The sequence below is a fragment of the Lagopus muta genome, chromosome 18, assembly GCF_023343835.1.
Source record: "Lagopus muta isolate bLagMut1 chromosome 18, bLagMut1 primary, whole genome shotgun sequence".
NCBI classification, from domain to species: domain Eukaryota; kingdom Metazoa; phylum Chordata; class Aves; order Galliformes; family Phasianidae; genus Lagopus; species Lagopus muta.
Window position 1 is genome coordinate 7,955,665 of NC_064450.1, and position 16,033 is coordinate 7,971,697.

Below are 16,033 nucleotides of genomic sequence, written 5' to 3' on the forward strand. Positions count from 1 at the left end.
ACATCAGCACATCTTTCTGGAGCACTAAGCTGTGTAAGCTGAAATCCAAACCCTGACCACTGTAGCTGGGTGGTGAAGTGCCAGATCACATGTATTAAAATCATGAAGGAATGGTTCTGAAATTCAAGATCAAATAAAATCATCGTCAGCTTAAAGTGGGGAAATAAAGAGGGACTGAACTTTGAAAGTATTTTAGTGGAATATTTTGTGATAGGAAAAAAAATGAATCTGTGTCTGGGGTCTTCAAATCACGATGCTGATGTCTCAGCATTAATGACAAGTATACTCATTAAGATTTTGGAGTTATATTCCTGTAAGCAACAAATTTAAGTATATAACCTTAAGAAAAAAATAAGATTTCAGCTGTAAGCCTGAAAAGGCATTACCACAAGCCAGTGCCACATCTCCACATTAGTGTTTGCCTCCTGGAAAACAGGTTACAGTCCCTCATCTGCTGCCCATGACATCTGCAGTTCCCAAGGTGCTCCGAGTAAATAAATGCTAAATACAAAATAATGGAATCCCAGCAGTCAGTGTGCTGCCACAGACTGCCAGGCAAGGCCTCAGTAAGAAGCACTGGGAAAGTGCTGTGTTTGAAGCCATGCCCATCATGCTGTGGCTTTTATTTTATTTCACTGTAGATGTGTTTTATTCTCAAATAAGCCCAGCTCACAGGTAATGCTGTTTCTGCTATGTTAGCAGAAGTGCTGTTTTTAAATCTCTCTGCACCTGGCAATAATGCATTGCAAATACAGAGTAGGGTTTGCCCCTCTTCAGCAAAAGGATTTGCCAGATGGGCTTTCCTAATAAACTGGGTCTGATAAAAGCACAGGAAGGTTATTTAAACAGAAAGATTTTTGCTATGCCATTACATTTAAAACAGACTGAGGATTTTACTAGTAGACAAAATGAGAGAAAAGAAGTGAATTGAGGCTATTTGGGTGCTTTTTTTTTTTAAGAAGAAAGGTTTCTTTGCTGTAAATCTTAACCTAACACTGCAAAGCAATGAGTTAGGCACATAAAATCATTCCAGGTCCAAGTTTTCAATGAAATCAGATAATGAACATCATAAGGTTAGCAGTCCTGGTCACATCAAAGGTCTTTGTGGCTTGGGATGTGCAGAGGTCCAGGAAGGGTATAAACATAAGTAAATATGTAGAAATTCTTCCCCTGAATACTTTCTTGTATGAACCATAGCATCACAAATTTCTGGGCCAGAATTTGTGTCTTTCTGTAATACTCTGAGACTGCTTTTAAGCACTTCATTTTTTAGCATCTGGGTTAAAAGGCCATTTGTGTTAGTTTTACTTATGATGGCTCTCCTCTGTGAAACATCTGTGTCCTTTGAGCAAATGGCCAAGAGATCAGACTCTGCAGTTCCCTCTGCTTAATGTGGCCACGTATCTCACGCTGTGCTGCTCAGCCTGACCCATCCTTACGTGCAGCTCCCACTGAATCGAGTTGCAGCTCACGTGAGCAAGCTCTCAGTGACATCCTTAACATCTTGGACTTGCATACAACTGTCTGCAAATCTATTTCTGTGAATTCTTTTTTTTTTTCTTTTTTTTTTCCTGGCTTTCGTTCATCTGTTTGCAGTTTTTTAGTACCAATATCTTAATGTTTTCTGAAAGATAGGAATTTCCATTAAAGCTATTAGATACAAGTTCAGACTGTCCATGGCTGCCTGCCTCTTTGCCTGAAACTGTCCAGCCAGTTTGTGACTGTACAGCATGTCCTTCTAGAAAAATGGACGTGATTAAAGGAAGTAAAGGTGCCATCTCTGTGCACTCTTAAAAGGATCTGGAACTCGAAGTGATATCGTGGATGGACTGCATTGCAGTAATTGGATTGTTTGGAGATCGCCAACCAAAGAAGGATTTCCATTATGAATCCATTTGTCAGCTGTGTTAGCTTTATAAAAAAGAAATAAAGTAAAACAGAAATTCCTTTTTTTGTAGCCACCCCGAGGGTGCTTGCAGCTGAACACGACACAGATCTTGTGCACAGCTCTGCAGTCCCGTGGGGTCGCTGTTCCTTGTTGAACTTTTATCTGTAAATTTTGGAAAACCAGTATTGACTCAAATTCGTTGCTTCAATCCCTTGGGACTGGGCTGGAGTTGTTCCATTATGGCTCTGGTTATCATAGAAGGGTTACAGGGTATCCCTGCATAACACTCAGTGTTATTAAAGGTGTATCCAAAGTGCTTAATCAGTACAGTGGCATCATCTCTGCAGTACTGTGTATGTAAGAAGCAGCAGATCCTTACCTACTGTTTCCTTTTGATTTTCCTTTTTATGAAGAAATGCCTATTTTACTCTGTAATATTTAGCAGAAATATTTTAAATGAGGCTTTCTGCAATCTATTTCTTTATTCATGGAACCATTTAGAAGAATTTTGCATCTTAGTTCTTCCCTTTTTATTTTTTCTTTCGGTTATTATTACTATGTTGCTTGCTTCAGGCAGTAATCAGCTATAAAACAGCCCTTTCAACCAGAAAATATCTAGATCAATCTGAGGTCAAGCTTTATTGAGTGAGAAGAATGGCAACAGCATGTGACTATGAGTTGTGATATACAGAGGTATGTTGCTATGATATATGATGACGCTGAATTGTTTTTTATGGTAATTTAACATTGAAGCCCTATTAGAGTTCAAGTTTAAAGTTTCTATTTAGAAAAGAACGTGTCAGCAATAAAAGCAATGTCTTTCACAGAGAAAGAAGCCTGTCACCTCGTTAGAACTTTTAGAGGAGCTTTAATGACTGAGCTGCAGTTTATGGAATAGAACAGAAGCAAACTGTGCACATTGTTAGAAGGAGTGGTGCTGGTTGATGTGTAAGATCAAACTGCATGGAACATTTTATTGTTGCTCACCCATTATCTTCCATTGAGCTCCTCGTTTAAGTACACACTTAGATAATTGCTCTTCTAGCACAGGATGAATGTAAAAGGTTTTCTCAGGTCTCAGCTTTGGGCAGGACAATGCAGATGAGTACTGGTGCTTATTCTCAATGGCACATTTTAGAGGCTGCACTATAAATTTACAGAAATTTCACATCTTCAAGTTCTTCTGAAAGTCGTTATTTGTGTGTACATTACTTCAGTTTTCAAAATTATGGTAGCAGGAATGGACATAAGGGAAGTGCAGTGGAACCATAAGGGTATGGAAAACAGCATTTTCATAGTAAAAACTTTATTCTGTCTGAATAAAAGCAAGCCTTACTGAACTGCTATCCTTACTGATTGCTTGTTTGATTCTTGTCTCAGTATTGTAATTTCAACACCAATTTGTTTGATTTTGCAGCTAGTTAAAGAGAAACAGTGTTGAAATTAGGTCTATAGTGCTTTGCCCAGACATTCTGTATCTCAGCTGTAAATGGCAGTGGCTGAATCGGGGGAGTTTTGTGCTTGACCGGTCACCTGGATCTGCAGCATCACGTAAAGCTGCCAACAGGTCTGATCAGCCATGGTCCCGTCCTGTGCTTTGGTGTGTCAGAGCTTAAACTAGACATGATTTCATGAAGGCAGGCTGGTCGCACTGGGGGAGCAGTGTTGAAACAGGTTCCAAAGAAGTAGCGTTGTTTCCAAAGGCCATAAATAACACTTGGAGTGCAGTGCTTTGGAATGACTTGCAAGAACATGTTTTCCTATAGCAGAAGATGTCCCAGATCAAATGAGCTTCAAAATATCTTCCAAGAGTGCCATCAAATTATTGGATGTTGAATTGAAGAAAGGATTTGATCTTGTTATATCCTCGTGCTTATTTGGGTCAATTTTATATTACTTTTTCATTATATTTATTAGCATGTTTTCATATTTTATCTTACCAAAACACTTCAGCAACCTGGCAAGCAGGGCTTACTCTCCAGGATCTCTGAATGTGTTTTCTTTGTTTTGCAGGATCCTAAATATTTCAAGTCACAGAAGACTGGGAGAGGCCAGTTAAAAGAAGGCTGGAGAGAGACCCATCAGCCCATTATGTGTTCCTACAAACTTGTGACTGTGAAATTTGAAGTTTGGGGACTTCAAACCAGGGTAGAACAATTTGTACACAAGGTGAGCGAAACAGGAGCTGTTTCTTATCCTTCACATAAGCAGAACTCGAGTTGTGCTGTGCAGGAATATAACTGTGTCTCTGCTGGAAGCAGCAAGCTCAGCTGGATCTTTTTCAAGGTCTGAAAGTAGAGCCGAAGTGTTCATCTCTGGGTAGAAACTTGACAAAGCCTGAAGTTGCTCAGGTCTAAGGCTGAGGAAAACTATCAGTAATGCTTTCAGTGCTGTGATCAATTTGAGCTCAGGTATTTGTAAGTATGCTCGAGTAGCATTCAGGTAGCAGTGATGGACAGTGTTTGTCTTATAAACAGGTGGTGGGAGAGCTTTCCAGTCAGTCCAGTAAAAAAAAAAAAAATAAAGGATTCATTAATAGCATGGCAGCCAAATTGTAATATTTTCCCTTCCACTCATTTAAAGAATGAACAAGGAAAAGGTTCCAATTTATTTGCCCAAAAATTATGGTATTCTGTACATAGCAAGTGGCTTCCCATGCTATTGATAGCCATGCTGATGTGATTCAGTGTTGGCAGTATTCCACTTGAAGTGGGAGATTGGACTGCAAGATCTTAGAGCCAATTACCTGACCCTTTTACAGTGTCTCTGTTTTGGATAAACCTGACAGTGTATTTTTCACGTTAAATCTTGCTGAAAGGCAGCACTTTTCTAAAATGATCTGTTTTTGCAAAGGTGTTTAACCGTTCCCTTGTTTCACAGGTGGTCAGAGATATACTCCTGATTGGTCACCGACAGGCTTTTGCCTGGGTTGATGAGTGGTATGGTAAGTATTTTGCAAATTAAATCCACTCGAAAGGGTGAGTGAGAATCTTTTCACAATTAAAAGCAGATTTCCATTTGTTCTCATAGGCCATCAGGTCCCATCATAAGTTGTTCATGTAAGAACCTGAAGTAATTTCAGTTTTGCTGGAATATGCAGGGCTCATTGGCAGCAGGCTCTTTGTTAACAGGAGTAGGTTGTATGTTATGACAGCCAGTAGGCATCACACAGGATGCTGTTACAGCCCATGCAACTCAGAATGAAGACATCAGTCCAGTCATCCTGCGCTGTAGGCCGGTGGAATCTCTTGCTTCTGGCAGCATTCATCTATATGGAGAGCTGCTTGCAGATCTTATTAAAGCTTTTTAACTATTTCCTTACTCAAACTCCTAGGGCCTCTTCTCCAACACAACTTCAGCTTTTTAGGAAAGTTCTGAATTAATATGTACTGCAATAAGGAGAATACAGAACTCTAACGTCCTTTGTGACAAATAAATATAAATGTAAAAACCACAAGGATTGGTTCAACAGGAGCTGTTTGTGAAAACTGCATCCATGCCCAGCTGTAGGAATGGATGTTTTCTGTAGTAGAGTAATTGCAGATACCAAAACAGATAACTGTTATATAGGTTGATGGGGCTTGTCCTTTGTACACTTATTTTCAATAAGACGTAGCCATAATCATACATATTTCTATAACTTAAAACATCCCTGTTAGTATGTGATAGTAATTTGGGAATATGTTTAGAAAGCTTATTTAAACCCTCCATAAGCTTCTGGAAATGATTTTGAGCCATTTGTGTGTAAGAATGTTTCTGAGTTTGGATGAAGTTCAGAGCATGTCATTCTGTGTTGCTCAGTACGACCAGTTGCCCCAGCTGGTGGAAGCACAGACATCTCCAGTGACTTGATAAACCTGCAGAAGCAAAACTTTGAAATTATAGAATCAATTTATATGATTTTAGTGCTTCCTTCTCAGGTTATGTACAAAACATAAAAAATCTGGACTGAATAAAATAGATATGAATTTAGTTTAGGTAATTCTGTGCTGTCTGCAGCCTTTATACACTGCATTGTCAAAGGCATGACTCTGCCCTTACACCTCTTCACATTAAGAATAATAGGTGGTAAGAATTGCTGACTAGAAACCTAGTATTTCTGTACCCAAAATAAGTGAGGTCCAATTTATATGCAACCAGTGCAATTTAATACATATGAGGTGTGAAATTTTTATGGTGCTGTTCTTGACACGTTTATTTGTATGGAGAGAAATTTTCAAATATATTGTTTTTAAAGAGTCTGTGTGCCTTCAATGTGTCCATTATTATGTTTTTTAAATTAAAGTTTGGGGAAGACTGAGATGATGCAAGTCTGCTAAATCAAGAAACTGGTGTATTAAATTCAGTTATCAAACATAGGATGTTACTGATATTACTGATTGATTACTCGTACTGCTACCCTAAGCATGAATGTGTTCTGCCATTTTACTAAATTGCTTTTAGCTTTATTATTAAGAAAATCTATTTTCAGAATGCTGCTTACTACTAAAAAGCATGCTCTCTGCTTGGCAAAATGCACTGTAGTACGTTATTTACATGGCTCGTAAGCTTGTCTTTTGTTACAGGCAATAGTAAAAGCAGTAGGTTAAAAAGGTGTTAGTTAAGGGTATTTCTTGTTTTGTTCAAAATTTTAGATTTGATTTTCAATGATTTTCAATGATAAATGCATGACAGCGTGCCATAACAGCTGAAGCTGTTTCTTTCTTTAAAAGCTGTCTCATAAAATACACCAAGAGCTGCGTATCACGTAATGAGAAGTGGTGTGATACAGAAATTCACAGATCCAGGTGACACATCATAAACGTGAGAGAAATGATGGCCTTGAGAAGAAAAGCATGGTGTACGTTACCAGCAGTGGTGTGCATTTATGTGCAGGCTGTGCTCATAAAGTGGTATTTGAATGTGATTTATGAAAGATTGATGGCTAGTTTGATGAAGCCCTGAGATTACCAAATGATAGTAAAGAATGGATCGATACTCTGACAGCTTTTGTGTTCATTTACACCTTACTCTAAATACTGAGAAGAGTGAGGCCAAAAGTCAGCTAACTGGATCCTGTGTTTTTCCTACCAGTGTGATTTATGATAGCAAGCTGAGCTACATAGCAAGCATTCAAGGCCCTGCTCACTAGTTAGACAACATGAGGCATGCCTAGACAGAGGCAAATAGAATTAGGGCTGTTTGTAAATACATGTAACTTTTAGATTGTGCTAAATGCCTTGAAACTACAAAATTATTAATGTATTCATTATTAATCCACTTATTAGCATGATTAAGTATTAGCTCCTACAGTCTGAGCTGATTTGTGTTCTAACAGTTTAAGTATTTGTTGGTTTTAAGATATACTTGCAATTGTAATATAGAATATTTTAGAAAGTTCCTACAAAGGTAAGTAAATGTTTATAATTCTTCTATCCTTTGTTGCAAGGGATCTTCTAAAAAGATTTTAGAAGATCTTGGCTTTTGCCAAGGCCTGCACTTGAGTACTTTTTGCTTACCTTACATTACACAGATTCTCCCAAACAATTTCCACTCCTTCCTGTTCTCTGGCTCCCTTTGACTTAACCTTCTTATACCTTCCTTGGCTGATCTAACTACCTTTATGAGTCACATTTCATAAAGCTAGTTGCTCCACGCTTTTATTTTTTAGATGCCTTTTGGTTTCTGCTGAAAGACTGTATTCCTTGCTCCTTCTCCTTAAAAGATTAAGTTTGCATTTGAATTGGTGGAAAATGCCAACAATGTTGAACTTTTTACAGATATGACAATGGATGATGTTCGAGAATACGAGAAAAATATGCATGAAAAAACCAACATTAAAGTTTGCAACCAACATTCATCTTCTGTGGATGAAATAGAGAGCCATGCCAAAGCAAGAGTATGTCAATTTTTAAAACATATTCCCATCCTCAACTGATAGATGCAGGGATCAGAGAATAGCAGCCAGCTGATCTTGCTGATCAGTCAGTGGAATTTCTGGGAGATCAGAACAGCATTCAGCATTGGACTCCCTGCAGTGCGATCAGACCTTTCTTCTGCACTGTAAATGGCCACTGAAGAAAGGGTGGGTTTGGGCTCATGTGCACCTGCTTATCTTCAGAGAAAACAAAATTATCCAATCTCAGTTGGATACAAAGAGGTTGTTAAATATCCATTTTGCATTCTACTATTTGAATAGTTTAAAATGCAAAAGTTCAGAGTGCTTCAGTCAAAAAGCCAGGAACGTGGAGAGTGGAAAGGGTCTGTGAGACTGGTAACATTTTTTGGTTGATTGGGAAAGAAAGTGAATGACTCGTTGACTGACTGATGTAATGTCATCACTAACCAGCTACCAACAAGGTTAGAGGCAGCACTTTCAGAAGTGTATACCTGCAGTCTGTGCAGAAGTGCAGATTTCTGTACAGGTGCTCAGATTCAGATTGTGGAAGCTGTAAGAAGCTGGGTTCCTCATTCAGGCACTTCAAGCAGATGCCTAAAATTGAAAATTAGTATCTGCAAATAGAAAAGGTGTGGTAATATTTGCTTCTAAAAATATTATTCTTCTGCTTCTACTGACTGAGCTGTAGAACACAGCAATGGTTTTACTCAAATAACAGGTATGGGGCAATGCCTGCTGTCCTAAATCCTTTGTTCTTAGTAAGAAATCTCACCAGCCTGATACAAGGTTACCTACAGCATAGACCGAGAGTCAGATTTGACTTTGGCTCTATGCTGCAGCATTTGCGTTGAAGGAAATCTGCCATTCTGAGTTCCCATGCAGCCAAATTACCATGGAGGTCAGGACAGAATTAGTCATTAAAGAAAAAAGAGACAGCAGGTGCATTTCCCACAGTCTGAACGTTTTTAGCTCAGGGTAAGTACTTGTTTTGCTTGAGTGTAAATCAGAACAGAGGAGATTTTAAAGTGAGTGTGAGCTAAAAAGTGAAATTTAGCTGAAGGGACAAAGAGTATTTCCTATCTGAATTTAAAATTGGCAGTCTTGGAGAATATTTTGTATTAAGACTTCCATCAGTCTTCACTTAAATGGACAGTAAACTGATAAATCTTCCTGTCCTGTTTCACTCTGATTCATTCAAGATAAGCTTCATTTTATTTTGTAGAGAACTCCTCAGTCAAAAAGAACTGAGATAAATGCATGGTCTTCCTTCGATGTCAGAGTGTTTTCAAACAGTTTGGGTTCAGAAAGACTGCACTCTGTTACAGAACAAAATGCAGTGAAATCAGCAGACCAGGTTCAGATCTGTCTCAAAGACAAGTAGGTGCAGTTCCTCTGAGTCCATCTGTTTATTTCCACCACTTATCTCCGATTTGAAAATTGCTTAGTCCTCACCCCTGATAAGTGGCACAGCTCTGCAGGCTGAAAGGGTCCTTGAAGTGCAGTCTGCATCCAAGTGAGAAGGCAGCTGGCAGCTTGTGTGTTTTGTGTTTCATATGCTGTTATACAACATAAAGCTTCTTCTGTGTAACATTTACAGCTAAGGCTACAGATGCCTGCTGCTGGGTAAGATTAAAAAGTTTCAATGTACTGAAAAGGTAGGATTTTGTCATACATATGGGAAGCACTGTTGCCAGTCCCATGTCTCAGACACCCAAAGGTGCCAGAATCTTAAGTTGGTTGAAAAGCCATTATTTATATTTCTGGGTTTGTTTGTTTTGTTGTACTTCACAGAAAGCAAAGAATCTGTAAAATGGTTTATGGAAACCTGGATGGAACAGCCAAAGTGCAGCCTTGAAAAAGAATGCCATATACCAGGAGATTTATATAGTCATAAAATTGAAAACAGTGGAGAAGAAAGAAGAGAGGGGGGAAGCAGAAATGACTTTTGTTATTTGAATATGAAGTGGTCGTTATCCATATCCTACCAATGTCCCACGTGGGTTGGATCAGAAGTTCCTTTCTTACCCTGAACATCACCTGACTCTGCTGTCGTAGTGCCAGTGGGGCCAGGGAGCAGCAGAACTATCTGACATGTATTCAAAAAAATAAACAGAATTATCAGCTGACTTTTTTAATCACATCTCCCAAAGATTTGTTGGGATTAATAGAATAATTGCACAGAGAGAACTTAGAAGAGATTTTACTGGACATCCTCTCACGTGTTGTTTTTTCCTCTTTGGTGGCAGTCAGCTATTTCAGCTGGTATTTATCAGATACTGGGTTTTGCTCTGTTCTGTTTGGGTGGATTTGAATATGCTGAATTTCATTCTGTGAATCCTTCAAACACAGATTTACCAAAACGTTCTTTGAAAACCTTAAAATGTATTTCACTTGGCTCAGTGGACATCTTGCAGGTGGTACAGGCGTGAAGCAGCAGGTTCCAAAAGTGCCTTGCTGATGTTTTTGCTCAAATTATTTGCCATTCGTTTAGGATTTTATCAGAAAAACTTTTGCACAGCTCAGTTTAGAAAACATAAAATCACAGAATCGTAATTTGGGTTGGAAAAGACCTTCAGGATCATCGGGCATTAATGCTGGGTTCACTCTGCCCTCTTGTGGGTTTTTACAGCACTGTGACACATTTGTCACCTGGATAATAAGGCTTTCACTCCTTTTAAAACATCCCATGGACCTTCTCTGTACAAAGTGTCCTTGACCTCTCATCTCATTTTGCCTCTATTTTCCAAGGTATTGAGCATTGGATTGTTGGAAGGCATGTTGTGACTGTGTCAAGTCAGAGAGAATTCTGTAGGAATTTGCAGTAGAAAAGCATGATGTCCTCAGTTATTTGTGTGCCACTGTAACTAGAAGTCAATGGAAGCTGTGCATGGGGAGAGAGAAATTTTCATTCCTTGATAATTATGGTGAGGAAACAAACCCATTTATCAGCTCATGCTGATAATCTAGGTGAAAAGAAAAAGAAAAAAAACACCTGTCAGTTTTGTTTGTGGTTCTGAAGAATTCTACCTGCTGACTCTGTATCTAAGCGTATTTTTAATTGCCTGTGAAATATCCTGATTTTTCCAGCAATTAAAGAGGTAGTTCTCTTAGTTCAGTTTAGACCCAGATGCAGACAGGCCCATTAATACGTGCTTAATGTGCTCAGCATCTTTTGTTTTACACTGTCCATTTATTGTACTCCAATCAATGCATTAAAATAGGAATTCCTGCAAGACATTTGGTGATATGGCTGATAAGCAGACATTCTCTGATGTAAAATTTGGATTGAGGTGGTTTAACTGAAATCATCGTTCAGAAGGATTCTGACATGCCCTTTGTCTTTTTTCCTTCTTGTTGAAGACATGACGATGGATGAAGTCCGAGAGTTTGAACGAGCAACTCAGGAAGCTACCAACAAGAAAATTGGCATTTTCCCACCTGAAATATCTATCTCTAACATTTCCATGCCTTCTTCAACCCGCAGTGCTCCATCTAGTGCTCCGTCAACTCCTCTCTCTACAGATGCTCCTGACTTCCTAACAGTACCCAAAGACCGGCCTCGGAAAAAGTCTGCACCAGAAACCCTCACTCTTCCAGATCCAGAGAAAAAGAAAAATTAAATTAACCCAGCATGATTCCTCCTGATAAGCCATGGCTACCACAGCAAGAGTAACATATTGTAGTTTCTAGGAAGATCGTGGTGGTTGGTTGGTTGTTGATGTTTGGATATTTTTGCTTAAAATAATTTTACTGTTGTGGAAAGACTGTTTCTTTCCTCAGACTTGATCCTCATAATCTTCAGAGAAGTGCATGCAAAAGAACATAGTTGATAGATCTCAAGTAGTGTTCCAAGCCATATGGTCCATCTTACTGACGTACGATGAAGTCGTCTGAGGAGAACTCTATAAAAGAAAATCTTTCTGTAGCAGTATCTCTATGTACAAATCCACATCTAGGTCATAGCATTTATATTTAGGAATAGGTATTTAGTAAAGCTGCCAAGGACTTCTGAGGCAAATCTGTGCCAACCAGAATGCAGGGTTAATAGGAAAAAAGCTCCCTTTTTCTTTTTTTTTTAACTGATTTTAAAATCCTTCCTGTTCTCAGGCTTGTCGTGTGTATTCATAAACCTTTGACCTGCAACTCATTGTACTTGAACACCAATAACAATCACTCAGAATCATATCGTGCTTAATATGACTCAGGATTTGGGGCTTTGCTAACAAAAATGAAACTTTTCAAACCTAAAATATCACTGTATGAAGCCCCAATTGTAATTAATTATATTGACTTTGAGGCCATTTAAGTATTTCTATCTTGCACAGAATTTGTAAAAGAAACCACCTATTTCTTGTAGATAATGTATTTTAATAGCTCTCCCCTGTCCTTTTGTGATAAAACTTAAGTTCATGCTGGTGTTCGTCAGTGGTGTTCTATGTACAAGATTGGGGGAAAAAAGCAGCTAAGTTGAGCCAGTTGAGAAGGAAAACCAATGAATTCTGTCTTGCCCACTCTGGAAGAAGAGTGGTGGTTACCCTCTAAGACCTTGAATGTAAAGGAGAGAAAATATGAGACTCTTTTTTCTTTCCTGCCTCTCATCTTTCCTAACCAGCACAATCTCTGCTGTCAGAAAGCTGGCTCTGGGCTTCACCACTGTCTCTTAGGGAAGGGATGAATAAAATCAGTCACTTGAAAAAGCAAATGAATCTTGGGGCTTCTCAGTCCCACATAGGGTGGCATTAAGGAAACAGCAGTGCTCCTCCTGGTCTGCGCGTGAAATCACTCTTCAATCTCAGGAATTAAAATACAGAAAGGATGCTTCCCAGCATGGAAGTGTAGATTGTAGGGGGAAGAGAAATGAATTTCAGAAGTGTTCTCTTCCTTCATTTTTTATCAAAAAGTAAACTCAGTGACAAACCTTCCTTCTGGCCCCGCCTTTGGGGTACTTTGTTCTCTTTCAGACTAATTGCTATTTAATTAATGTTGTCCGTATCTATCTCAATTGGTAGCTGTAGTAGGCATTAAATAAGCTGGTCTTCTATTCCCAGTGAATGATAGCTATTGCCTGAATCATATGATTAAAGTGAGTAGTGTTTTGTACCACTGGTGGTGATGTACATGGATGCCAAACAGTCCTCCAGAGCTGAACTGTCACTGAACATTGAACAATCAGTTTGGGGATGGTCTTTTACCTGCACAGGAAGTTTGTGCCATCTTCTCTGCACAATGCTATGATTTGACTGGCTTCAATGCACTGAACTTCTCAATGGCTGTAGATCCAATAGAAGTTATGTTGAATGTGTGGTATTTCTAAAGTAGTTGTAGAGCAGGGAAGGTGATTCTGCTGTCAACCTGCACTGAAAACAAGTGTATATTTGTTTGATAGTTTAAACCCTGTACCTAGCAAAATCTAGAAGCTCCTTGTAGGTTAGCTATGATCTGACTTCATGTATTTTCCCACTTACTGTCCATGTTTTACGTTGTTTCCCAGAGGTTGTAATTCTGTGTAGTCAGTAAACTAGCAGGTGATAATAATTTTTCGTTTGAAAATAGCTACTGTGATGCTACAAACAAAACTTTCCTTCGTTAGTAAATGATTTCATCTTAAAATTGTGAGAAATAGTAATGACTATAACTGGTCTAATCTTTTTGTTTTTTTTAATTTAGTAGCATGATTGGAACATTGGCTGAGAAGGGAAACTCTTGAAAAGACAAAGCATTGATTATTATTTTTTATTTCCTAAATTTAACATATTGAAATAGTTTGGGTCACCTCTGCCTGTTGATAGTCTTATTTTTTAAAGAGCTCGTTGTTTGCCCAAGAAGAAATTGCCCAGCTCTACTCATCACCTCCTTGTGCTTATGTGTTACTGTTTCGATACAGGTTTTGGTATCTGATGCAGATTATTAGACCAAAGCAGTCATATCTTGTATTTGACTGATTCGTTCCTAATGCCATGTGGAGATGTGGACTATCATATCATGTAGGATTTGGAGATGAGACGTATGGTAATTACTGACATGCCTGAATAGGACACAGCTTAGTAGCTGCATGGCAAATACTGTAGGAGAAAAATGCTGATCGTGTTATGGACAAATCGCCTCCCCCTGCATGCGCTGCTGCCGTAGCTGTGCCACACACATACTGCTCCAGAGGAGCGCCAGGTTTATTGACCAAACAGCCTGAATTCACTGCTGGCCAGAACGAGGTTCATGATGATCCACATTACCTCCTTTTTGCTCACTAATGAAGGCAAATAAAAAGATGTAGAGTGTCTCATTGCTTTCAGTAAGAAATATCCCGGGCTTTCCATTGCCTGTGCTTGTAACCTCTGCTGTGTTCTGCTTTGTTTTCCCCATCAGCCAGCAATTAACCAGTTTGCCCAGAAGAATTTTAAATATCATCTCTTTTTCTGTGTGTGGTTGTTGTTGTTTTACATTTTTATATAGGATAATGTTTTCCCAGCAAACACAAAATCACAAAAAATTAAATGGAAAGGAAGGTCAGAATGTCAGTAACATCTTGAGGCAGAGGTTCTTTCCGTTACTGATTTTATCGCAGTGCTTTCTCTTGTATTTTCAAACTTTTTATGTGAGGAGAAAGAAGGTATTTTGCAGGTGTTAGCCCTTCTTTTGCAACAGTAAATCACGTGGTTGGTGAGTATGATTGTAAGAGGATGTTGGCACCCTGCAGAGCTGACGAGGCACAGTAGCTGTGTTCCTGTTCTCTGCCAGGGCAAAGAATTACATGATACAGCTCTGCTAGGACAGGAAGTTTTCAGTAAGGACAATACAGCTCCAGAGCAAATAATGTGATTAGTTTGTTTGGGTTTCTGTTAAAGCCTTCTCCCAGCTTTGCTCATATTTCATAGGGAGCAATTGAAATAACAGTTCATTGTGGTCTCCTAATAAATTCAAAAGGGTGGTACCTGTAAGGACAGTGAGGAGCAGCACATTCCTGAAACAAGCCGAACGGGATTTCTGATGAATGTAGTTGTAAATGACTGGATAAATCCTGTGGAAAGAAACTATTTGACCTTATTCTTTGGCTTTTTTGGTTATTCTGGAAGGCGATTTTGTCACATCTAGTAGCCAATTTGCATTAATTGCTGCTGTAGAGAATTTGAAACAGAAATGTTTGTTCCTTGACTTTTATTTTGTAACAAGACTGCTAAATTTGTTTAAACTGCTTTGAAGCTTGCTGCACTGTAACTTCAGAACAATGTGCTCGCATTTGAAATACGCCAAACGAGTGTGCTTTGTAAGAGTTAGTGAGCACAGTAAGAGAGATTCATGATCTATCGATAGGAGCTTTTCTGTTTCCATTGTTTGGACTTGGTTTTATATGTGCAAGTTAAAATTGCTAAGTAAGTCTAACAATGTTTTGCTTTAAAAATGAACAGCATGATCATTGAATTACAATCTCCTGTAGTCTTATGGTGTCACTTTAAGAAGTTTCATTGTTTTATTTCATTTCTGTGGTAATTCCCTGTGACTCTGAATGTCTGGTAATTCATTTCTTTTATTTAGAACTATGATAGCTACATTAGGCAATACATTACTACCATCAGAGAAGGACCAAGTCTCGAATTGCTCTGCATGTTAAATAATGCAAGGCTAAGCAGGAGAATTTGATTGGTATATTTTTCATCCATTTCACTTAGTTTCTGACTTTTCCAAGTTATTTATTATTTTTAATATTGTATTTTTCCTCGTGTTTTGTTGTAAATAAACTGCCAACAACTATTCTTTACAAGTGTGGCTGTTGTCTTTTACACATTGTTCTCTGGCAAGGAACATGGATATTTCTACCACCAGCTCTACAAGTCAGTTCCTCAAAGTAAGTAGCACAACGAATTGGCATTGTAAGGGAAATTGAAACCACTTTCCTGCACCTCCTAGATTTTGTTGCTCCTCCACTGCAGGGTGAATGCCCTGTCAGCCTCAGCTTAGCCCATTCATTTGTAAAAGGCCACTTGGTTGGTAAGCTTTCACTGGAAATTAGAAATTAGAATTTCTAATTCTCATTGGTGTGTTTTGCAGCCCCGTGTTGTGGTGAATACAGGGAAAGAAAACAGGAAAGCTTTCAAAAGAAAGAAGTCTTCCATCACTTACCTACAAGCCATTTCCTTTGTTGACGTAAATTTCATGTGTAAAATGATTCTTTGAGTTTTCAACTAAAAGCTTACTCGATACACATCAAGTTTTCTCTGCCCCAAAGGAAGTGACTTATTTGCTTATTCATATAGAGATGTTTCACAATAGTG

General features: G+C 38.6%; 1 protein-coding gene across 1 annotated transcript in view; it reads left to right on the top strand.

Moving 5' to 3' along the window:
- PITPNC1 (phosphatidylinositol transfer protein cytoplasmic 1) overlaps window positions 1-15,518 on the top strand; it is a 71,548-nt gene extending 56,030 nt beyond the window's left edge. The window contains exons 7-9 of the mRNA XM_048965426.1: window positions 3,902-4,057; window positions 4,769-4,832; window positions 11,127-15,518. Coding sequence (XP_048821383.1) covers window positions 3,902-4,057; window positions 4,769-4,832; window positions 11,127-11,386 — 480 coding nt within the window. The 3' untranslated portion in view covers window positions 11,387-15,518. The remainder of the gene's footprint in view (window positions 1-3,901; window positions 4,058-4,768; window positions 4,833-11,126) is intronic.
- Window positions 15,519-16,033: the final 515 nt, after the last annotated feature.